Source organism: Corvus hawaiiensis, chromosome 9 (genome assembly GCF_020740725.1).
Source record: "Corvus hawaiiensis isolate bCorHaw1 chromosome 9, bCorHaw1.pri.cur, whole genome shotgun sequence".
NCBI classification, from domain to species: Eukaryota; Metazoa; Chordata; class Aves; order Passeriformes; family Corvidae; genus Corvus; species Corvus hawaiiensis.
The window spans coordinates 14,024,117-14,048,261 of NC_063221.1; the positions used below are offsets into that span (position 1 = coordinate 14,024,117).

A 24,145-nucleotide genomic window follows, 5' to 3' on the forward strand; every position below is an offset into this window, starting at 1 on the left:
GATGGTTGTGTTATATTCATTCAAATAATCTAGGAAACTCCGTGTAAGAGAATTTGCTTAAAATCTGACTGAATTCACCCTCATATACCTCTGGAAGTTTCTGTGCCTGGATCCTGATGGTCATGCAGATCCCAAGTCACCATGCTACTGATATCCTGAGTACTGAAAGGCACTACAGAGGTAAGATTAATCTCGAGCTCATGAGCCTACAAGAACTTTAACTGGATTTGATCTTGGATCCACAAAAGGATTCAACACTGCTTATGAAACATTCATGTCTTTATATTTTAGAAACTGTGGGTTGCACAGAATTGTTCCCTTTCCCATTAGGATGTTCCAGCTTCCAAGAGAAAGCCCTGGCAATAGCTGCATGGTCATCTCACTTAGTCAGTAGTGATTTTATTCAGCTGCAAGAGAACCATATAGGTTTGTCTAAAGCTGAGCTGTTGAAAGAGAGCTACCAGTACCCATTCCTCATGGTGCAGAGCTAACGACAGTAAGAAATTAAGTCAAATGGGGCAAAATTTATCCAACCAAGAGGGTCATTAAACAATCTGTTACTTATGGTTTGGTATTCACTTACAATTCTTGGGAAATTTCAGGAGAGATGCTTGGCTAAGAGGTACGGGAATGTTGGAAGTCAGATATTTCTCATACTAATTCAGCACAGACTTTTATCCTGCCTGACAGCAATTTCAAACATGTGTCACACTTCTCAAGTTGCCTCTCTTATCACTAGAGAGTAACATGGTCTGTGATAGAGGGTGACACAACTATGAAAGTAATTCTTGCTCTGTTGTCTATATCGGACTACAAGGGCCGGGGCTTTGATGCCTAGCCAAGTAATTGTCTGGGGAGGGGAAATAAATTCCAGTAACTCGCATCTTTCTTACCCTTGCCTGTCAAGAAAAATTCAGCTGCTTATGGTTTTTAGCACTTAGCCACTCCTACTTTGGCATATTCTTCTCGTGGAGGTGTTAACAAACAAAGCAGTTAAGATGATACCTAACTGTCTGGGGGAAAAAAAAGAAAGAGAGAAATAGTTCAAGTAACAAAATAGCATGTTTTTTATTTAGGGTAGAGCACATTCAAGAGATAAAAGAAAGGTGCCAGATCCTTAATAGATTTGCATCTTGTTTCAAGCATCACTTGATTTATCAGTATATGTACAGAAACACAAACATATATATTTTGCTACTGTAAAATGCTTTCTCTTGAATACTTGTCATTCTGGCTTGATGGAAATAAAAACTGGTTCATTCCCTCTTGTTTCTATTTGGAAGGTCAGTTTCTTCAGGACTTTCAGTCCACTTCCATAGACGGGAAGGTGACAAAATCTAGGTAAAAGGAAGACTTCCTTTGTGCATGTCTTTAAAAAAAAAAAAAATAAATAAACTGAACAATCCCTGTAATTCTTACCTATATGGAGGATTTAAAAATTATGAATCTTGAATCCTGCAATGTTAAGTCATTTAATTTCTTTCTGACATCTGTGTAATATTTCTACCTGTTGGTGAGCCAGTCCACTGTGGGACAACAAAGATAACATTTCTATAACACAAGACAGCAAAAACACACAGCCAAGCACAGTTCTTCAGAACATGAACCATTGTAAGAGAATAAAAAAGAATGTATTCTGATGGACAAGTTGAAGGACAATCAAGTAGTTGCAGTGCAGTTTTCAGTAGCCTGTCTAGGAGAATCCAAGTTCTGCATTTCTTGCAGGTGGAATGGTGTGTCACGGACCTTGCTCTCATCGTTCCCCTTTGTCTTTCTTGGTCCACAGGGACATCCATGTGCTTCATGACTGAAGGGCAGGAAGGATGTCGGAAACAGGGAAGTGACTGGTCTACAAGTGCATTGGAGAGCTGCTGCTGGTGAGTAATAAAAAGCTTGGTCAAAAAGTTCTGCAGCATTGTCTTGATAAACTTCTGACCATGTGAAATACTGGCCTTAATAAAGTACAGAACAAGATTTAATGGTATTGGAATTTCCTGTGGAATGTTGGGGGAATTAAGTAACTTGCTCATATTCCTTCTTAAATGTTTTTATCTGACTTTACCTTGCTGTATCCTAAGTTCTAGCTATCATCTGCATGTTGACCCAGAGCCCACTCTATTTTTTTACTCTGTCCATTCAAAATGAGTTTTGTCTGGGTTTTTTTTTGTTGTTTTCCCCTGTGAGAACAAGTGACTTTTATATGCCTTAGTATACTCAGAGCAAAATAAAAGTAGATCTGAAGTCTTACTTCAGAATTCCCAAAGAGATTTTGAATGCTCCAAGGCTCATATTTGAATTGACTCTTGTTATATACTAGATAATATTTCAGGAGGGAAACTTTTTTTTGCCTATGTCACTATGAAGAAAATAGGAGCTCAGCTAATAAAGTTTGGCTTGGAATACAGTACTTGGCACTTTAAGTATGTGGATTTAAAGGCTATCCAACAGTTTCGTTTTTAGATCCAGAATCACTAAAATCATACTTTTGGTTTTATAGAAATTAAGTCTGGAATTTCCACAGCTTGTCTCTTGCCAGCAACAAAAGACTAAGATAAAAAGTAGGGACTTTTTTCTCTAGTGACTTTTATTTATTATTAGATGAAATTTTTGTTCATTCTGTGAAGTGGACAATGCCTCTGAACAGAAGAAAATAAGAAATTAGCTATTCTGTAATCTGCACAAGTTATCACACTTCTGTATTATTTTATCTGGCACCTCTGTGGATTCTGGAACTAACCAAACAGGAAGTGTCCTAACTGAGAAGCTGGTGCCTGAGAAAGATAATGCAGGAAGTAGATGCATTTATTTTTACATACAGTATTTAAGAAATTCCAGAAAAGGAAAAGAAGCAGATGATGAGACTTTCTTAAGATGTTTCTTTTTCTTTCCTTCTTGCAATAGATGACAAGTTAGATGTGGAGTACAATTGTGAGGTGTGATGTGGGTTACAGGGTAACGCGTTGGTGTTCTTTTTGTAGTTAGGTACAAAGTTACAATTCCTGAAACAGACACAACCCTTTAAATAGATCTGCATGTAGATCTCATCCTTCCCATCCGGAGATGAAAATTATAGGGAGTCAGTGATGCTCTCCTCCCCCTCCTGGGGCTATACAGAGGTTGTATTATTGTCAGGTGGTGAGAAAGCAGGTGGAGGGAGTCAGGAAAAGCAAAGTGTTGGGGAAGCTTTGGGAACCGAAACCCCAGGTGCTCTGAGGAAGGAGACAGTGTATAACCCACAGAGCGGGCTACTGAGGTTGCTGAGAACTGAAAATGTTGAGGCTGGCAGATCATTTCCGTCTGTATTATCCATGTAGTCAGCAGTATTCATACATGTCCTCCAGCTTCATGTTTTTTCGGTTATATTATCAAGATGTGACCATATTACAGGTACTACCTTGCATGTGGTGCCTGGAGGGCATTCCTTCTTTGCTGATGCCTGTAAGTTTTCTCTCAGAGATTAACTCCCATTTGAGTTACAGCACAGTCCTCTGGCTCTTTTTCTTTAGGCATGATCATCCTGTAGATGTATCAGACACTCTTTGCATGGGGTGGAAGCTCTTCATCCCAGATGCTTCCGTAAAGCATCAGAAACTCTGTAAGAGGCTTTCTGTACTCAGACCTCCAGTGCACACTCCAAGAATATCCTTCCTGAGATGTGTGAGGGCTGCAGTTCAAATGGGGGACCTAAGTATGGACTTGCTCTAACATCTCTTTGATATGAGGCTGAAGAACTGTTGAGTCAGACTTTGCTGCATCCTCTCACCTGAATGTCAAGCTTTCCACAGAAGGATTCTGACCTCTCAAGCTCTCAATCATCTTTAGTGATAAACACGTTGCACATGTTTCTGTGCTGGGCTTCTGTAGAGAAGTTATGATTCCAGAACTGAGTATTTTTAGCAGAAGTCCCAAATTGTCGCTCTAGATGCAGATACAGGAATGAAGTGCCATGAAGAATTTTATTGCTACACAGGAAGCAGAATATCATGTTAGATGACTTTCCTCCCACCTTCTTTTTTTTAAAATTTCCTCTGCCAAAAGGATCATCACTCTTCACCATAGGTCCTTGGCCATGAATCACAAAATCAGTAGTGAAGGTTTTAAGAGTCCAGATTCTGCAAAAGATTAGCCTTTCAGCTTTCCCCTAATAGCCTCCATGAGACAATGCAGTATGTTAAAAATGCAGGAAGAGGTGTATAAATGTTGGATAACTAACATGTTGGATAATCTTCATTTTGTTCAAATAATTCATTAAGATATCAAGAACTTGTTATCTCTTTTGCTTAGAAGAAACTTAAAAATGCATCATATAGGTATTTAACAAGATTGCAGAAGTATGAGTTAAAGCAAATGCTTAGCACAGTTCTGAAATGGTTTATTTTCTTAAATTCCAGGAAAGTCTGATGTAAATATCCTGAAGGACACTTGTGTTTTCTTATGCCAGGCCAAAAATTGTGTTCAGTATTTCCAAACTCCCTTTTGCAACACACAATTGTTTTATCTTTGTCCATCAAAGCCTTAGAAGTCTCTTTTGATTACTAGATGTATTGAAAAACATGTAGTTACATCCCTGTGCTTAATTCTTTTAATCTTTTTTGCCTTTAGTAATATTCTTGTAATATTTGTTTCATTCCAGTCTTCATTACACTCTGCATGTGTCAAGATTTCTTCCAGTTGATCCTATAATACTTATCTCACTGTGGATGTAGATGCATCCTCTATTTTTACCCCCAGCATCCACCTCTCTGCTATTTGAATAAAAAGCTAGATTATCTGAACTCTCAAGGTCGAGTGCTAGAATTTGTCAGCTGATCTCTATTTGTTTACAGACAGAACAGACAATTCTGAAAATAAGCAAACTTGGTGCCCATTTTCCTATTTTGAGGTTGATGCTGAGGGTAGCAGGAGCAACAGTAAAGTACACATTCTTTTTAAAATACACAGAAGGCTCACATTTGAAGTTGTGTAAAGAGAAAGTTTTAAGAAACTTTTAAATTTTTTAGCAGATTTGTACTTCCTTTAGTAATATTTGTTGGCTAACTCTGCTCTTACTTAAACTGTCTGAATTCAGTTTGTCCGATCAGTCAGTATAGCGGTCCCTCTGGTAAGGCTCCAACTCCAGTAAAGTTGTCCAGTTTATTTTACTGAGAGCAGGATCAGAGTTATTTCCTATTTCATGTTATCTGATGAAGGACTTGATTAAAACTTCTCCAGCATGCAGACATGACCTCCTATGTTTAAATCTTTTTCTGTCTAGAAACTAATTTCCCAGAAACAAGGAAGTATTGCCCTTTCTCTTTCAGCTTAGCTTCTGATGATTATTTAAGGAGGCCAAGCAGAAGAGTTTCGTTTCTTGCTTCTCTCTGACTATGGTTTAAAAGTAATTATTTACAACGTAAGTGAGAGAGTACACTTTTCTTCAACAAAACCATTTTCTCTGAAGTAAAATCACATTGTGTAGATGTGTTGTTTCCTATCCGGGATAGCTTTTGGGGTTTTGGGTTTGATAGCAGTACTTCCAGAACAGTACTCTGCTTGCATTTTGTGACACTTAAGAGTGTTTTATTCTTCCTCCTTCTCCACCTCCTCTTCCACCTTCTCCTCCTCCTTCTGCTCCTTTCTCTCCTTCTCTAACAAAAAAATTATGATGGTGATAATAAATATAAAATATTATGGTAGAATGCACTGTGGCAATTTAATTTAATTTTAGTTTTAGTGACTTTTGGTTAGGCATTTCTAGATGCTTCAGATTTCCCTGGTTTTTTTGCCTTCTGGGCAATTCTTGGATTGTCTTTGGTTTGTTTTTTTTTTTTTTTTCATTATTTACAATTATTATTATTATTAATAGTAGTAATACATACTTTCTCCTGAGATCACAATTTATCTTTTCACGATCTTTACATCCCTTTTATACTTATGTGTTTATGATGAGTGCATGAAAAAATTCGTTGATGCTTCTTGTTTTACCCAGTGTGTTTCTGTAGCAGCTTATACTCTCCAGCTATCCTTTGATGAGGATGCAAAGCTATGGCAGCATCTACAGTCATGTAAAAAGCATTAAAAAATACTTTCTGTAGAAGACATGCTTCCTGCAGGACAGCAGGGCCCTCACATCCTCTGATGCAACTCTCACCTGACCATGGTATTTTTGGAGCTAGCATGAGGTTATTAACGATATAAACTCTGACTGACTTAAAACATATATCAGTGGAGAGCCAATTTTTCAGCAAATACATTTCTTTAACATTTACAGCATTGCTACTTCAGCCTTTTTTTTTCCAAGTTATTAACCACTTACTAGATATTTGAATCTGTGCTGTTTATAAAATACAGACATCAAATGACCAAACTATTACATACCAAATGGTTTGCCAGAGACATTTTAAAAACATATATGTTTCATTTTGAATTTCTGGCTGCATTTATTTAGTGATTTTTAATTGACCAATATAGAATCATTAAATTCTTTAGGCTGGAAAAGCCCTGTAGGGTCAAATCCAACTGTTAAACCTGCACTGCCATGTTCAGCACTAGACCATCTCCTCACGTGCAACAGCCACACATTTTTGAAAATTCCAGGGATGGTGATTCTACCGCTTCCCTGGGCAGCCTGTTACAATGCCTGACACCCTTTCAGTGAAGAAATTTTTCCTAATCTATGATCTTAACTTTCCCTGGTGTTATTCAAGGCCATTTCATCTCGTCCTGTCACTTGTTACCTGGGAGAAGAGACCAACCCCCACCTGAGCACAACCTCCTTTCAGGGAGTTGTAAAGAGCGCTAAGGTTCCCCCTGAGACTCCTTTTCTCCAGGCTAAATCCCAGCTCCCTCAGCCACTCCTTGTCAGACTTGTGCTCCAGCCCCTTCCCCAGCTCCATTGTCCTTCTGTGGATACTCTCCAGCATTTAAATGTTTTTCTTGAGCTGATGGGCCCAGAACTGGACGTAGCACTCGAGGTGTGGCCTCACCAGTGTGGATCGCAAGGGGACAATCCCTGCCCTGGTCCTGCTGGCTGCACTATTGCTGATACAGGCCAGTATGCCATTGGCCTTCTTGGCCACCTGGGAACACTCTGGCTCATGTTCAGCCACTGTCAATCAGCACCCCCAGGTCCTTTTGCCCTGGACAGATTTCCAGCCACTCTTCCTTGGGCTTGTAGTGCTGCACAGGGTTGTTGTGAGCCAAGTGCAGGACCTGACACTTCATCTTGTTGAACCTCATCCAATTGGCCTCCGCAAACTGTTCCAGCCTGTCCAGATCCCTCTGTAGTGCCTAAATTACTCAAGTAGTTGAATATATAAACAACTGAGATTTAGAAGCCTTTATCCATTCTTTGCATTTATAGCATTTTCCAATTGAAAATTATACATTGAAAATGTTATTTTACTTTTTTTCATAACATTGCTGCCTTATTAGCCATTAACAGTTGTCCTCAGAAATATTCCAAACTGGATTTGTATATCCCCTGCAAAGTGGTATTGGGAATATTAGTTAATTCAGTTAATTTGAACAGTATGAGCCTGATTCAAGCTGATGAAGTCAGATCTCCAGACTTCTGTTATCTGATGATATTTCTTCGTTTTTAGAGATCAAACATACTTGGTGGCACAGTTTTCAAAGGAAATACTGAGTCATGTAATGTTATTTACAGAGCTGAGCATTGTTAGAAGTGTTCTGAAGACCCACAAAAATATTTTCATTAAAAGCAAATTTGAATAACTGCTTTATCTGGGATATAGTTGCATTCAATTACTTGGACTTACGCACATTCTTTCATTTTATCAGTTGTTTGCAGGATCAGATCTGAAACTGATTTTTTTAAATGCAGTAGGCACTGTATCTATGAGTGTTACCATTTATTTTCCTGGGCTTTCACAGAAGCAGCAGAGGGCGCTGAGCCAATGGGCACGGCCCGATATGGGTCTCTTCCTCCCTGCTCTGGTTTTTCCCGTCCAGGGATTTCCCACTCCACCTCGAGCAGAGCCCTTATAAAGAGCACTCTGGAGCTCTTGTAATAAACTGTTGCAGAGCAGCAAGATCTCGCTGTGCTTCTTCACAGAAGATAGAAAGCAAAACTCTTGAATTTACTTTCTTTACCCAGTAACAGCAATTACAAATGTTTAAAGAGATGGGAAGAACAAGCCAGGCTGTGCTAGTAATTTTGTGTGTGTTAAGGACTGGTAAGTTGGGGAAGGTGGGGGTTGGTGCTGCTTGTTTTATTTGTTTTAACTATGTTAAGTGTAAACTGACCTAAAATTTGCTGTTCGATCTTTATTTCACTTTGCTCCAGTTACCTTTTCATTTCAGTGAATACAACTGTCAATTAAGAAGTTCCGTCAAAATGTCAGGAAGCTTTTTTTGACATTTACTTTGAGTTTTTCTGTGCTCTGCAATGACTCAGTCGTTTTCCTAATGAGTTTGCTAAAAGACAGTCTAGGAGACAACTGCAGTATATCAATGCATGTTTGACTTTTTACTGTCATTCCTGACAGTGTCAGTCAAGTTTGGTACTAAATGTCCTGTTGGAAGTGTTTCTGCTGTTGTCTTTGCTATCTACCTGCTACATCTCCCCTCAAATGTTACAAAGTTTTAGAACCAGCTCCACCTGACAAAAAAAAAGTTATATTGTGCCAATGCATTTATTTTCACTGACAGCATTTGGTTTATGCCATTTTATACATGAAAATTATCTGTTAGTCATCTGAGTCTGTATTATCTTTGACAAAAATAGCAATGTTTATGGGGTGTTTTGAATATGTAAACCACTGCATGAGCTTCATTAGTTTAATTTCCACACAACTATAAAGTAAAGAATTGAAACATTGAAAGACCTCATGTTACAGTAGAACATGAGAAGAAATAGGGAGATAAAAGTTGAGGAAAATGCTGAATTGATGTGTGTTTTTCCTTTTGTAGTTAAAGCTTTTGAAATGGAGATTATACCTGCTAAGAGAATTGTTGCACAGATTGGAGACACACTCATACTCACATGCAATACTACTGGCTGTGCATCACCAAGTTTTTCCTGGAGAACACATTTGGACAACCCCCTTGGAGGAAAAGTCAGCAACCACAGGACATATTCTACACTGACTATGAATCCAGTTAGCAGTGTGAATTCTCATGCTTATCTTTGTACTGTCACATGTGATGAGAAAGAGAAAAAAGAGAAGCAGGTCCAAGTTGAACCTTACTGTAAGTAAACACGCAAAATTCTCTTTAAATAGTACGTGTTGATAGAAAACTCAATAATTGTTTTAGATATTGTGGTTACCAGTTAGCTTTTAATTCTAGGATAATGAGTCTGCTATAGCTCAACATATACTTCCTTCTAAGATTCCTTTTATATGTCTCCTTCTCTGCTTAGCTTTCTGCACTGAAGGATTGTATGTACTAGTATTATTTTTTCTTATTTTTGGTAATTCTTGAAAGCGAAAACTGCCTGAATGCGTTCACAGAGCTGGGGGGGAAAAAGAATCAAAGCCTTTGTAGTTTGCAGGGGAGTGATTCAGATGTCTAAACCTACCAGCACAGAAAACAGGATAGCACTAGTGTATGGATTGCTCTGAATGCCTATGTTTAGGCAGCTGTATCACTGCCCAGGTGCCATGCTGAATCTTACTAGATATTCTGTGATCATATTTCAGCAATTGTACAAATAAAATTCCCCTTAGTAAAAGAACTGCTTATAAAAGACTTGTAGGTCTTCAGATCAAGATATGTCTTGTAATAAAGTTGATAGAATGTCATGTTCTGAGCACCTCTAAACTCAAGATGTTTAATGCCTGGATCTTGCTCTTATGTTGACCCTACTATTCGTCTCTGCTAGTCTAAAGAAGTTGATTTTATTCTTTTAGCTTTCCCCAGTGATCCTATCATTGAGATCCGCTCATCCTTAGTTGCTGGAGAACCAGCCACTGTCATCTGTCAAATTCCTGATGTGTATCCCTCTAATGGCCTGGAAGTTTTCCTAAAGAAAGATGAGTATGTTCTTCATGAGAAAAATTTCTTTGAAGATGGCAGCACAAATACAGAGACCAAAATTGTGACATATACATTTCATCCTGTGGCTGAAGATATTGGGAAAGAGATTACCTGTGTGGCCAGGTTACTAATTCCTGATATGGAATTTGAACCCAAAGAAAGAACATCTTCTCAGAAACTTAATGCAAATTGTAAGTATTTTTGTACTAGGGCTTTCGCACAAAAAATGTTGAGTTTTGTGAAATGGTTTAATGAAGTGTGTACTATAAAAAATTTATAATCTGCACTTCTTACCTATATTATTTATGTCAATAATATACTGGATTCTATTGTATTCAGTAGCACTCACTGAGTAATTAAATATCCAGAAGTTAGGCAGAAGTTAGGCAATGCTTTAGTAACTCTCTTCTCTTGCCTTGGACAGTCTGTCAGAAAGTAAGGACCAGAAGAAAAATGGTATCACACTGCTAGATGTTTTCAAAATTGTATTGTATGCTTAGGAATTCCAATTTTAGTCATAAATGATAATTAGAAGAAAAAAAAAGAGAAAACCAAAAATTGTACACATTTTGTCTAGCTTAGCTTTCAAAGCTGTAAGCAAAACATCTTACTAAGCCTGGAAGAATTGTTCCACTGCGTTACTGCAATACACATTATTCATTTTTTTCTTAGTATTCTGTGAAATGTACCTCTAAAATAGCTAGTGTTAGAGATGTGCATGTCATTCTTCATTTACTTACTGATCTTGTCTTCCTTTTGTTCTCTTACAGTTGGTCCACAAAATACTATCATTACTGCATCTCCAGGCAACTCACCAATGGAAGGAGACTCTCTAAACCTTACTTGTGTGACTCAGAGTAACCCACCACCACAAATAGTTTGGAATAAATATTCGGCTGAAGAAAGCATTCAGCATCTGACAAATAACAATGTTCTTTCTATTCCCCATGTCCATTTCAATGATTCAGGACTGTATATCTGTGAAGTAATTAATCTGGTAACCAATAAAACAGAGAAAGCAACTGTGGACATTATTATACAAGGTACAATTCTGCTTGAGTTTCACTTGTATTATCCAGTACCTAACTGGCAGATCTCTGTTAGGTTGGAGGAGGCTGAAATATTGAAAATTAGGAAAATACGGGGCCCTCCTTGTTACATATTCAGGATGCAGCTTCAATTTAAGGCTGCTCTTCATGAGTTGGACTTTTTCTTTCTATAGTTAATTTTCGGCTAATTCTCTCTGTACTGCTGTTGTATGTTCACACTTCTATACATTTCACACAATGCAACATTGAAAGTCACAAAAGAATCTGAGAAAGTGGTGGGGGGACACACACTTGTTTCCTTGAAATACAATGTATGTAGCAGTTTCACAGGGACATCACAGTCTCCTTCTTTGAACTAATAGTTTTAGTCATTAGTAATAAATGTAATAGTAATTTAATGGTAAAAATCTTTCGGACATAATAATATTGTTGTTGTAATATTTTATGATTGACTGGTTGATTGCTACTGTTTTGATAGAGCCAAAAGTCTTAGATTGTCTGGGATCAAAACCAAAATAAACAGATCCTTGAGCAAGCAATTCCCGCTTTCTTAAAAACCTCTCCATCTTTAGTACCTTGTGTTAGTTTAACAGCCTTTTCTTTTGTCATGCAGGTGCTCCAGTCATTACAAAATTCTCCATTGAACCTTCTACAACAGTTAAAGAAGGAGAAAATGTTTCCATACAATGTTCTGCTGAAAGTAGCCCTCCTCCCAAGATTATTTTAAGGAGAAAATCTGACAACGCAGACATGGGGCCTGACAGTGCCAGGAGTATCCTTCTTCCATCTGTGACATTCCAAAATGGAGGAGACTATGAATGTATAGCAGAAAATAAGTTTGGGAACAGTAGAAGTGAAATCACACTTAATGTGAAATGTAAGTATGTGTAAAGTTTTCCCAGTAATTTAAAATTAATTAGTTAGTTCTTCAGTGATAAATATAACCATCAAATTAAACAAAACCCTGTGAGAACAAAAAAATCAACGTTGTCCTCTGCTCTTCCCTAAGAAAGGAGCAGTGCTGACGAACAAAACAAAGTCATGAAATCTTAAATATAATGACATTCTAAAGTCCAGATCTGAATGAGTGAGAAATTGATCTACATGGTTAGAAGTACTTGGTTAGTATGTTTAGGCTATGGAGGGTTTGTATGGAATCTCTGATACTGTGTGCTTTACTTTTCTTTTTGAGAATGAAAAAGAAATTAATGTTGGGAGGCTGACATCCAGTAGGACATGTAGGATCCATCACTAAAAATCCAGTGGTGATTTACTATAGGACTCTTCCTTTCAGATGGACCAAAGAACACAATGATCACTGTTATCCCTACTGCTGCTCTTAAAGAAGGAGAAACTGTGACAATGAAATGTACTAGTTCTGGTAATCCAGCTCCTGTGATCTCCTGGAAGAAAAAGAAGGCCACTGGGGAATCTGAGAAAATTTTTAGAAATGCGACTTTAACTATACAGAACTTGAAAAGTCAAGATCTGGGGCTTTATGAATGTGAAGCTTATAATCCATTTGGCAAGGAAGAAAAATCTGTGAAATTACATGTTCAAGGTTTGTAGAACGAGCCAGAAAACAAGTTTTTTGGTTTATATATTTTAGGTCCAGATCTTCTTTGTGAAGGATGAGGTAATTCTGTCTTTGATGTCAATGGAATTAAAAAGTGGCCCTAACATCACTAAGTCATTTAGGAAGCTTTAAACAATGAAGCATGAAGTCTGCCTCAGTACAGACAGCTTATGAAATGTTCGTAAGTCAGCGGGGCTTCCATCACTCCTTCCAACTGACGAATGTATGCTTGAGGTAAAGAAGGTATGCAGTGCCTGTATTTCCTTCCAAACAGGCCTCAGTGGAAATCTGCATACAAAATATTCCAGGAGAAAGTGCATGCTGAAACTGCTCTGTGGAAGCACTGTGTTACAGCTCCTTGCTTCTTCCCTAAGTTACAACTCTGTTTCCTCCTCTTGCAATCTGCATTTAAGCTACACAAAATGCTAGTTCCTCAACTTAAAATGAAATGATAGCAAAGTTTCATTTTCAATAGTAATCAGGCTTCTCTCCTTTAGCTCTGCTGCTTCTGCCTCTTGCATGACAAAAGGGTATTGCTTTGGGATCACTTCTGCCACCAATTCAGCTCTCTTCCCTATTCTTTACTATTTTAATAGCTGCACCAAAAAATACACTTTTGATTTCCCCTTCAAGCAAAGCAAAACAAGGACAAAGTGTTACCATTCCTTGCATATCTGCAAATGTTACATCTCTTAGGAGTACTCTATAAAAGAAAATTGCTGATGGGTTCACAACCCTTGAAACAATAGATAGCAAATATACCGCAGACAGGGCTTGGCTAAGGGATGCAGGAAAATACACATGCATACCTTTAATGAACTGGGAGAGTAGTCTCAGCACATAGTACTTATGTCAAATGTTAGTTAATATAAATGCTCTACGGAGTTCATATTAGGATTTCTTTTATGCAGATAGAGTGACATCTTCAGTTTCATTAAGAATGAATTGTCTTTAAAAAAACTAAGATAAGTTGTACAGGTCTTTGTCATCAGTGGTCTTAATGCTAGTGAAAACTTCAGTCCAAAATGGTAGATACGCAAAATAATTGCTGCCTCAACATTTTTCATATTTCCACTTCCATCTTTTGAAAACAGGATATAAAATTGAGGAACCTAGTGGAAAAAAAATACACTTCTAGGACTCCTTCCTTTGCCTTTTCTGTTTCTCTTGTGTTGAAAGTGGACATAGACCTCTGGTTTTGTTGGTCTGTGCCCTTTCATGAACTCAAACAAATAAATAGTGAATTTGAAATAAGAAAAGAAGAAGAGGCTCCATATAATGTAAAAGTTATGCAACATACTCCATCAATTGATAAAATGTTCTTTTTGCCAGCTGCTGTTGGCTTCAGTGTGTGAAGGATAGCTGGTGACAGAGTAGTGCCTAAAGCCACGTGCTCAACTACTATAGTGGGCCCATTGACTGGATTAGTATTTTGCCTGTAAAAGCTGCTGATGCCTCACGAGTTTTGCTTCTGTTTGTTGCTAAATCCTACCTTGCATTTCTTTTCAGTTCCTCTCCAAAATATTGCTGTGTTAGTATATCCATCAGAAAATGTTAAAGTAGAAAATATCGCTATTACATGTAGCATATATACCCTCAGAGATTGTCCTGAAAAAAAGCCCATCAGGAGAAATTATTCTGCCATCAATGAATGGAAATTTATACTCTGCACTGTCACCAAAAATTATGCAAACAGATATGTACTTCATATTTCCAGTAAGGTTGGAACAACATTTCAGAGATCGAGATAGCTGTTGTAGATGGGTGGGTCTATTGCCTTAATCCTACTTTGTTTGTACTTTCTAGTGAATTTTTTGTCAAGGTGAGCACGACTAGTTCATAGCTGATCCTTGCATGACAGTACTGCAGTTAACCTAAAAAAAACCCCTCACCCAAAATCAAACCAAACAACCTGGTCCGAATAAGTTGTATTTAACCTCCTTTCAGTGTGGATGTCATTGTCTCTCTTACGTGAGTTGGTGTGGTAGCTTTAGGGATAGGGCCAGAAAAATGTGGATCCCAGCTGCATTTCTGTCCACATGCGTGAACAGTGAGATTAATCCAGAGAAAGTTCTGTTTCACAAAAATAACTAAATATTGGACTTTTAAAACATGGTCTTCCCCTTGAAAGATGAATTCCAGGAGGTTGAAATGCACTCAAACGTTTCCTGTAAAGTATGTGGTATTCCTCTTGTATTCTTCATTAATTTCATGGTATTCTTCATTGTAGATGATATCAGATGGGTTTGAACTTGCAAAGCAAATTTAAGATCGAGATAGTGGCTAGAAATTAAAGTATGTAATATGAAGTTACTAAAGGAGAAAATGTAAGGAAAACACAAAAAACATGCTTTGTGCATGACAACAGAAATATGTTCCAAATGAAGGTCATTAATAACACTGCTTTTACAGTGATGTACATGTATCTGTTTCAAAGAATATTTACACAATTTTTTTCTCCTTTTGTCTCCATTTTCAGCAAGATTGGAAGAACCAGATCAGATGATACCATTGATTATTGCATTCTCATCTGTAGCAGCAGTAGCAGTACCTGCAGTTGCAATTTTGATCTACGTGTCAAGGCAAGCAAAGATCAATGGATCCTACAGTCTTGTAAAAGCACTCAGGTTGAAAGTGTGATCATGTGAATACAAGTCTTTAGTTGATAATAAGCACATTTATTTATTGCTGTGACTGGTTCTACTCTTCTGTAACATATGGTAACAAACAAGTGACTTAAGAACAGCACCATGTGATAGCAAATGGATTTTTTTTTTCATGTTTTGAGAAGTGTTTTGGTATTTAAATTAAAGGAAGAGCTAGAATCCTATCCTACAAATTGGTAAATCACTTCTGTGTTGAAGCATGCTGAACAAAGAGCTCTGTGAAGAACTAGGTTTGTACATAGTGTATAATTTGTGTCATAAATATGTTCAACTAAATATCAGTTTGTAAAACTGAAGTCTTGTTGCAACTGTACAGAGTAATTTTGTTAATTCAAAGATATAAATGAATATTTCTTGAGCTGATCAGGTGATTTTTATTTTGTATTACTCTGCAGTACGAATGTTTTTTATATAATTTGTCTGTTTGTGGTAATGTTTGGAAAATGTTCTCTTTTCACTGATATTGCCATAAACTGCATCTTCAATGAAGTTATGCAATCACTGGGCTATGCATTTCTAACAAATTTAAACTAATTTAAGACTTCGAGGCTCATTTGTGAAATGTTTTATTTTAAATATTATTCAAAAAATGCCTGGGGTTATAATCTAGTAAATTCTAGGACTGCCAAGGTATTTTTGTAGGCTTTGATCATTCTTAGATCAATGTCAGAATTCTGTTATTTTGTGATGAGCCAAATCAGACTCTTCTTGTAAAATCTAAGCTGATTTTAAATATACTTTACCAATTTCCACTGCAAAATAAAACTGCCAGTAGATTTCTTTGACTAAATCCCGCTAGTGATGCTTGTTTAAGATGATGCCAGAATACACATTACTATGGAAGGAGATTGTCCTTAGCAGCAGCAGCTGTGGGTGTTGTGGGAAGCCCCAGATGCAAAGGCACAAGCAAGGCTGGCAGCAACCTCAATGCACAGGCAGGGGGCACAAGCAAAATCTGTGCACTTGGCAATGGTGGGCGAGTCGTTTCCTGAAGAAATGCCCTTCCCAAGCTGCTCACTGTGGAAATCTAAACCACTTGCCTGACTACTTTCCCTTTAACAGAGAACCAGTGTCTGCATGCTTCACTCTGGTTAGTGCCTGTTTCACCACACACTTGCCAGTGTTGGCAAAATGGCTGTGAAAAGTGTGGACTTCCTGTGCAGAGGCAAAGACAGAAGGAAGGAGAGGTGGAATTTGATAGTATTTATCCTTACCTCTCTTCTTCTGACTAGCAGTGGTGCTTTGACTCATCTGGGTGCTGATATTCAGCACTGAAGGCAAAGTTGTGGGAGGTGCAGGCTCTGTGGCTGAGAGGTTGAAATGTATCCTGGTCCAGTGTGGCCTGATCCATCGTTCTAGGCACAGGAAGGTGAGCCTGGCCCCTCCAAACTTGCACACAGAAGCTCAAGCAGACATACGTGAAAATAATATATCTTTACATTATATACATGGTAACAACTGCCGCCAACAGCAATGCAAATGCAGGTGCTAGCTCTGGGATGAGGCTAGCTCTGGGATGAGGCAGTGGTGCACATCTCCCATATCCTTTTCATAGTGTGTTCAGCAGTGTTTTGTGCACAGTAAATCAGTTCATGCAAGATGTCTACCTAGATTGGAAAGGCAGGCTTGGAAAGTGGGGGTGTAGCAGAAAAATGGAGAGCAGTGTGGACTTGGCTTGGAGGAATGTGAGCATGCAGTAGGAGGGTGAAGAAAAGATTGAAGACAGAGGAGGAGGAGAGCTTTGACAGGCCCATGACATAAATTTCTTGGAGGTGGTGCCAGGCATATTTATTCAGAATAATGTCAGGCCTGTCTCAATGCTGCCTTGTGAATAAACCAGAAAGCATGATTTTTTTCCTCTGTGCAAAACTTTGGTGCACACACATTTTGCCTACTCAGTGAGGTTCTGGTGTCTGTATTGCAGGAAGGATAGTTAGGAAAGACACAGAGAAGGAGAACTGGAAAATGAGACTAATTAAAATGCCTGGGACTTTCCAGGTTGGAGAGAGAATGCTGAAGGAGGAGAGGTTCTGACTGATGTTTTCCAAATGTGAAGACAGCTGATAGAAAACAACAGATGCAGAACTCTTTGCTAAATCATGCAATTCCAGAACTACAAGACACGCAAACTAAGGAGAAAGTGGTTTAACAAATAAAATAGAACAGTACTTCTTTACAGGGTGAGTGTTAATCTTCTGGAAGCTGCTGCAGAAGGGTCATGGGGGATAACACTGTCAATTGGCTCAAAAGCAGAATGGAAAAAATAATGGGCTGAAGGTCCATAAACAAAAACGAAAGGGAGTAGGCAGAAATGTGTTGTACAGCATCCCTAATTCAATGGCCATTGATGCTGAGCAATACTCAGAATGTATACCAAAGGAACTGGCCAGTGTATGATGTCCTGAAATAATGTCTTTCACTGCTGGAGACATCCTGGGGTAGCTGGGTTGCTGGTGAGACCCACCAAGGTATGCCTTGTCTTCTTACTCCTCCTCTGAGCTGCCTTGGGCCAGATCTACTTGCAGAAGGGGCATGAAAGTTCCTGTGCTGTTTTTCCCTCTCCTGTGGACTGAAAAGACAAAACCTGGGTGGAAGAGAAATAGGAGTCATCTTGCAACAGTGCTTTGGTACTTGAGTAGTCTTTACTGGAAATTCCTCCATGAGTTCCCAGTATCCTTTCAGCTGTTGGTTTCATCAGTATTTCTGATACAGATACAGATGCTAATGTCCACCTGGCTTGTCTGCCTTCTCAGGACCTCTATTAGGGTATTAAGTTACTTGAGTGGATAGGAATTGTTCTGTGATTTCAACAGGGCCAGCTTTTCCCCCAGAAACATTAAGTGAATAGATAGAACTTCCAGTTCGTGTTTTAGGAGAGTTTGCTCTTGTGTGGGCAGTGAGCTTCCTAGCAGTGAAATCACAAAGAAGGGTTTTGCCAGGGGATTTCCTTCCCTACTGTCTGGTTCTCGGTATTTTCCAGGGAACTAAATGATATCAGTACAAACTTGTCCTGTGGAGGCTGAAAGTTCACAGTCTAATAACTTCTCTTTTTATTCAAAATTACAGAAGGAATATTGCTTCTCCTTGCACAATTTCTCATAAGCAACTTGCAGAGCCTCTGCCTTGGCAAAAAGTCATGAACAGCAGCTCCAGCCCAGCAAGTTGTTTCAGAGCTGCCTTGAGGTCTAGGTAAGAGTCCCTGCCGCAGGGCCTGTCTTTATGATCAAGAAAGTGGTCTGTAAAGCAAAGAGCTGTGACGGGTCCTCTCAGGTTTTCTCTATAAAGTCACTTCACAAGTTACAGATATGCATTTTCCCCTGTCTGATCTGTGCTCAAGAATAGCTGTTGCTTTTTTGTCCTCAGGACTTTAGCCCAAAAATACCACTGGGCAATGCTAATATGAGTCTGGATTTTAACAGGTGATTGCAAAATCTCACTCCCTCAAGTCAGTCCAGGATGTATTCTTTCTTAAAATATAAAGCTCAAACAGAAAAAGATACATTTTTTAAACATCTCCAAGAATGCTTTCAAATAATTTTTAGGTATCCTGAAGGGAACAGTTAATATATCCCATGAGACAAGTGCTGTTATGTGCTGGAGATAACATTGTTGGCCTTGTATTTGAAGGGGCAGGCTCCTCCTGTTTTCAGGGCATGATCAGGGCATGATCAGGATGTTTAAGGGCAAATGATGATCTCCTATCTCTGAATGGGGTAGGCCATTCAGCTTCATGGACTTGCTGCTGTGCTGGACCACATAATTTCTTTAAGCAGAGTGTGTTCCCCTGTAAGGGATCTGATCTGGAAATTCATCATAAACAGAGAATATGCAGTTGTCCTTGGTAATTAGTGGTGCCCTTCCAGTCATACATCCATGGCGTACTTCCTAATCGGATTTTTCTATCCTTTTACACCATTCTCCCCCAACTGATAATTTGGGCGTGCTGCAACCAAGTAATCTCTTATTTCTTTGATAAACTAAAGCCATAGGGCTGTTGGTAGCTACATTTGTCTTTTCTACAGCAATAAATAATCCTTGTGGTTTTTTCTAAATCCTCTCCAGCACTACACATACCTTTTAACTTGAGGCAAAAAAACTTTGTCAAACTAAGCAGTCGGAATTTTACCTATACCTTTCAACTTACCAATCAAAACCTGACAGAGTTTTTGACACTACTCCATACTCAGTTTGAAGGCCACTTCACATTTTAGGAAGAAGTGAGAGAAGTGGTTACGTCAGGGAAACTCCCTCTCTTGTTCCATTGTCATTTGTGCAGCTCAACAGTCTTTAAGTCTCACAACCTTTTGGGATCCATGTGCTACATATTCTGCCACCAAAGTGGTGCAAGTTATGTTACTAGAAATATGGAAATGCTTGTAAAAAGAGTGATGGTCTTTGCTATTAGCTACCAGGCATCTTAGTAGTGTGTTGTTGCAAGTATCTGGGCACCCAGTGGGTACAAAAGCAGGGAACCTCCTGTCTGTCCCTCTGCCCTTCTCGCCTGAGGAGTCCTTCTGGTGCTGCTAAAATACATGGAATGGCCAAATGTGTGGCTGTGAGACACAGGAGTGGGAAGTTCCCCTTGCTTATGAGGTCCTTTTTTCCTCTCAGTGGTTCTGCTATGTTTAACAAGGGAAACAGTTTTTTTGACAGGTTGAAAATTTACCCTTACAAGGGCACCTTTTACTTTCTGCAATGCGAAGAAATTGGGAAGTTTAAATCTGAACATTTATTTTTAAAAAAGGAAAATATGTATTTTATAAACAGATGTGATAGACAGTCTGTGACTCTGTGCTTATGTGACTAGAAGTAGGACAACAAATACTCTCTTTCTCTTTTCTTTTTTTTAAATTGCAGTAATAAACACTATATCCATATGTGTTAAAGGAGCCAGAAAGGAGGAAATATGAGGAAAGTAAGATCACTTGACTTTAATCCTCTTTGCTGTGTGTGATTGTAAAAGCCAAAATGTTCTGTCCTAATGGTGCTGATTTTTTCTCTTAAATATTTTTCCTTTCCTTTGAATGAGAGGCAGATATGGGACATCTGCTCTCAGCAGCTGAAAGAAATGGTGGCATAGGATGTTCCAACACAGATGTCATGTCTTGAACACTCCCACGTATTTCCAACTGTTATATTTCATGTTGTTCTTTCGTATTTATTGGAGATTTCCAGTGATGGAGATTATCAGTTTTAACAGTGAGGTAATTTTGAGACACTGCTACCAGTTGAGCTACAGGGCCTCTTCGCTAGTCAAACCTGGTAGATTAAACTAGCTTTTTACATTCCCAGGCACACGGTGTACAGGGCAGAAAACAGCCCTTGATCCTTTGGCACCACTGATAACATGCAGCTGAATGGAGAACTTCAGAACATGGGGCTGTGGTATTTACTTGACTTACAGCTAATGGGCTTAAACAACAAAATCTTACCACAAATGGTGCATTCATCTGCTTGTTTCAATATCAGCAATACATATAAAATAGAGTTAAAACACAACTGCATTCCATTTTTAAAATTACATTGAAAATGTATCTACTATTTTTCCTATTGATTTCCCGTTCAACTAAAAATGAATATTTGTCCCTTTGTTTATATCCAAGCTTCATAACCAGAGAGTGAGGCAAGACAGCATGATTCTTCACTGTTGAGTAATCATTCAGGCACTCCTATCTGAGAAGCATACAGAAATAAATATTTTAGTGATGTAATTTAGGTTTTGTAGATAAGCTCTGGGAAGAAGGAAAGAAAACTTCCTTCTTACAAACAAAATGCAATTCCAGTGCCACATGGTTGTTGAGGCTTTTGTTCTAGTTCATAGTCACAATGGTCTTGGTGCTGATAACTGAGCAGGGATGGAGCAGATAGCAAGATTTTGTTTGTATTGATTAAAGATCACTCCTTTTGAGAAATCATGACAATGTTGGCACTTTTCCCAAGCTGTCTGAGGGGAAGTAAAAAACAAGAACATGGCAGAATCAGGCTCTGCGTGCTTTTTCTGACAGCCAAAAAAGTGGTGTATCTGTAGAAGCAGATAAGGAAATTAACAGAATACAGGAGAATGTATTTTGACATCTAAAAGTAATTCCTAGGCTGAAATTCTGTGTTCAAAATACAAATGTACTGAAATATCCCATTTATTTTATGATACATATAAACTTTCTGTCAGAACATAATTCTTCTTTCTCTTGTTTCCTGTTTAGTAGTGTCTGTAGCAGCAAGCAGTTGAAGAGCACACTTTACCAGTAGGCTGCAAGTGTGATTATTCCTGTTTTCTTTCCTGTGTCTAACTCACTGTTAATTCGATAAAATGAGAAGGTATAAACCTCCAATATTTGCACTTCTTCAGACATGAAAATCAACTTTATAAAAGCTGTTGTGATTTTTAACTAGCAAAGTTCTCTTGCTGCAAAAATGAGAAACAGGTGAGTAGATGTGAGCTATGATCAAGGCACCTGTTTAGCCTTGGGCGTGATTTAATAGGGAAGAGAATATAAATTCTGTGTGAGCTTAATGCTGAATCACCCACAAGGTTTCTGCAGCTTTTATAGATGCATATGCTTAATTTTGGAATGAGACCAAATTAAGAAGGTAGCAAGATAATTTTAGGAAGACTCAGTGAAAGGAAAATGACATTCATTTTGATGCAGAGCGTGAGAATGACCACACTATGTCAAGCCAAAGCTTTTAACCACCATCAGATAAAACTGAATGCCTAAAAAAAAATGCTGTAAAAGCAACAAGCATGGTAATATGTTCTCTAAATGCACTCCCAACCTCCAGCTTCTTTGAAGCTCAGGAGTCTCCTGAGTCAGAGTTTCCTTTACTGCATTTAGTAACTTGCAAGGGGTTTGTTTTCATTTTGACACTTGAAATTATGTAAATCCATAGCATGCACAACATCCTTGTTTGCAAGAGATGAAGTACTGCTTTGCTGAGTTTGAGATCTTATGGTGGTATGTTTGGGAGCTTTTGAAATTTCTGCCTTGTACTGTTTTGGTTTGTGTTTTTTTCAAAATGGAAGAAAGTGGGGAAAAGTTTGAGCCATCTTTCAACACTGAACTATCTAGATTTCTAGATAATGTCTGGGGCACAAGAGAATGCAGTGTGAAGAACTCTGCACAGCATTGCCACAAGCTGTCAACAGCAGAAGAGAGGGATTTGGCAGTGATCCCACAACCTAGCTGGAGAGCTGCATGTTCCAGACCTATTAAGGAGTAATTCTGCATGCAATTTATATTGCCAATTGCTGTATTTAACACAGTACAGGTGAGTAATCAATTACTTTCACATTTGAAGAACTCTCATTTAGATATTTAATATTCAAATACAACAAAGCAGGGGATGACTGTGACAGTCAGGGTCAGGACTAGCAGGAGCAAGACTGGCCGCCACACCTGCTTTTGTTCATTGCAAACAAAATAAAGCCTTCCCAATCGTTTCCACAAAAACCCTGGGAAAATTTTTGAGGTAGATTACTTGGATTATAGGAGAGACTAAGGTTTTTGGTATGTAGAAGTCTGGACCAGAGGGTATGAAAGAATTTCTGATGTATTGTTAAATGTCCTACACTTATTTTAATAACAGTAATAATAAAACATGGTAAGGACTATAAAACAGGTAAGAGAAAAATATTAGGAATCTTACTGAATTAGTAGAACATTTTAACAAACAGAATTTTATAAAAGATTGTTTATGTAGGTATTGTTTCCACTGTTAATGACAAAAACTTAATTTCAAGGTAGCATTTTGTATGATTTATCAAAATGAATATGTGAAACAATAGACCAATAGCATGAAGCACAGAGGAAACAAGAGCTTCTTTTGTTGGAGCCTCTGAAGAGTGTGTAATCAGAGCTCAAGTCTATGACACTTGAAAAGAAAAACTGTCAGTTTTGAACCACAAGATTAACTTCGTTGCCTGTACTTAAAAGATGAATACCTCTTTTCAGTTATCTTTCCTGCAGCTGAACTGTCAAGAACAGACATCTTGAAAGCATGTTTTTTGAGTGTCTTAAAAGAGCCATCCGCAGGATGGAAAGAGACAGAAGTCTGCAGTCTAAAGGAATGTAGTGCAGTGCACCTTCTAGGTCACCCTGATATAATGGCCCAAGCAAAAATTGTACAAAGAAGTACCTTAAATTTCATTTAATATGCTTGGCCAATCTAGTTCTTGATAACCTGATCTCCTAACATTCAAGAGATCACAAGCAGACTGAGTTAAAGCTATGACTTTTTCAAAAATACTCTGATGGCAGGTTTAAAAATCGAAGTGTGAGAAATTTTGTGGCAAATGCAGGCCTACTTCTCCATGTCATTTAATCTGTTTTGCAATTTGAAATTTTTAAGCTGCAGATATGTCTAAATACTGATGCTAGGTAAAAAAATGTATCTTAGAAGGGAAAAGTATATTTCTGGACTGATTGAAGCCTTTCCATATCCCTCCAGTCATCAGAAATTAGAGAGAACAGAGAGCCAGTCCCTTCTCAGAGGTGTACAGTAAAAAGAGAAGGGGATATGGCCAAAACATGTGATAAGGGAAGTTCCTGTTGTACGTGAGCAACAAATACACGGTGAGGGTTTTCAGAAGCCAAAACAGGACCTCAGCAGCTGTAGGACCTCTGCCCTTGGGGCTTTTGCAATTCAGCTGGAAAAGACCATGATCAATCTAATCTAACTGTAAAGTTTGCCTTACTTTCAGTGAAACACTGGACTTGATGATCTCCAGTGATCATCCCTGCCTAAATTTTTCTGTAACTATGCATGACAGAGGCTTCCATGAGATACCATTGTTTTTTTATAAGGAGCAGTGTAATTCCCGTATAAGAGCAGATGAAAAATATTCAAACAGACACTGATCTTGGGCAATAAGC

At 38.4% G+C, this 24,145-nt stretch overlaps 1 protein-coding gene across 4 annotated transcripts in view; it reads left to right on the plus strand.

Moving 5' to 3' along the window:
- Positions 1-16,062, plus strand: part of VCAM1 (vascular cell adhesion molecule 1) — a 42,879-nt gene extending 26,817 nt beyond the window's left edge. For 2 of the 4 annotated variants that reach the window (XM_048312773.1, XM_048312775.1), the window contains exons 2-9: positions 34-180; positions 1,787-1,877; positions 8,914-9,192; positions 9,855-10,172; positions 10,752-11,024; positions 11,644-11,907; positions 12,325-12,591; positions 15,086-16,062. In XM_048312773.1, coding sequence (XP_048168730.1) covers positions 8,928-9,192; positions 9,855-10,172; positions 10,752-11,024; positions 11,644-11,907; positions 12,325-12,591; positions 15,086-15,246 — 1,548 coding nt within the window. In that variant the 5' untranslated portion in view covers positions 34-180; positions 1,787-1,877; positions 8,914-8,927 and the 3' untranslated portion in view covers positions 15,247-16,062. Of the gene's footprint in view, positions 1-33; positions 181-1,283; positions 1,342-1,786; positions 1,878-7,961; positions 8,178-8,913; positions 9,193-9,854; positions 10,173-10,751; positions 11,025-11,643; positions 11,908-12,324; positions 12,592-15,085 lie in introns of those variants that run through there. The other 2 variants (XM_048312774.1, XM_048312772.1) reach the window with 2 other exon arrangements.
- Positions 16,063-24,145: the final 8,083 nt, after the last annotated feature.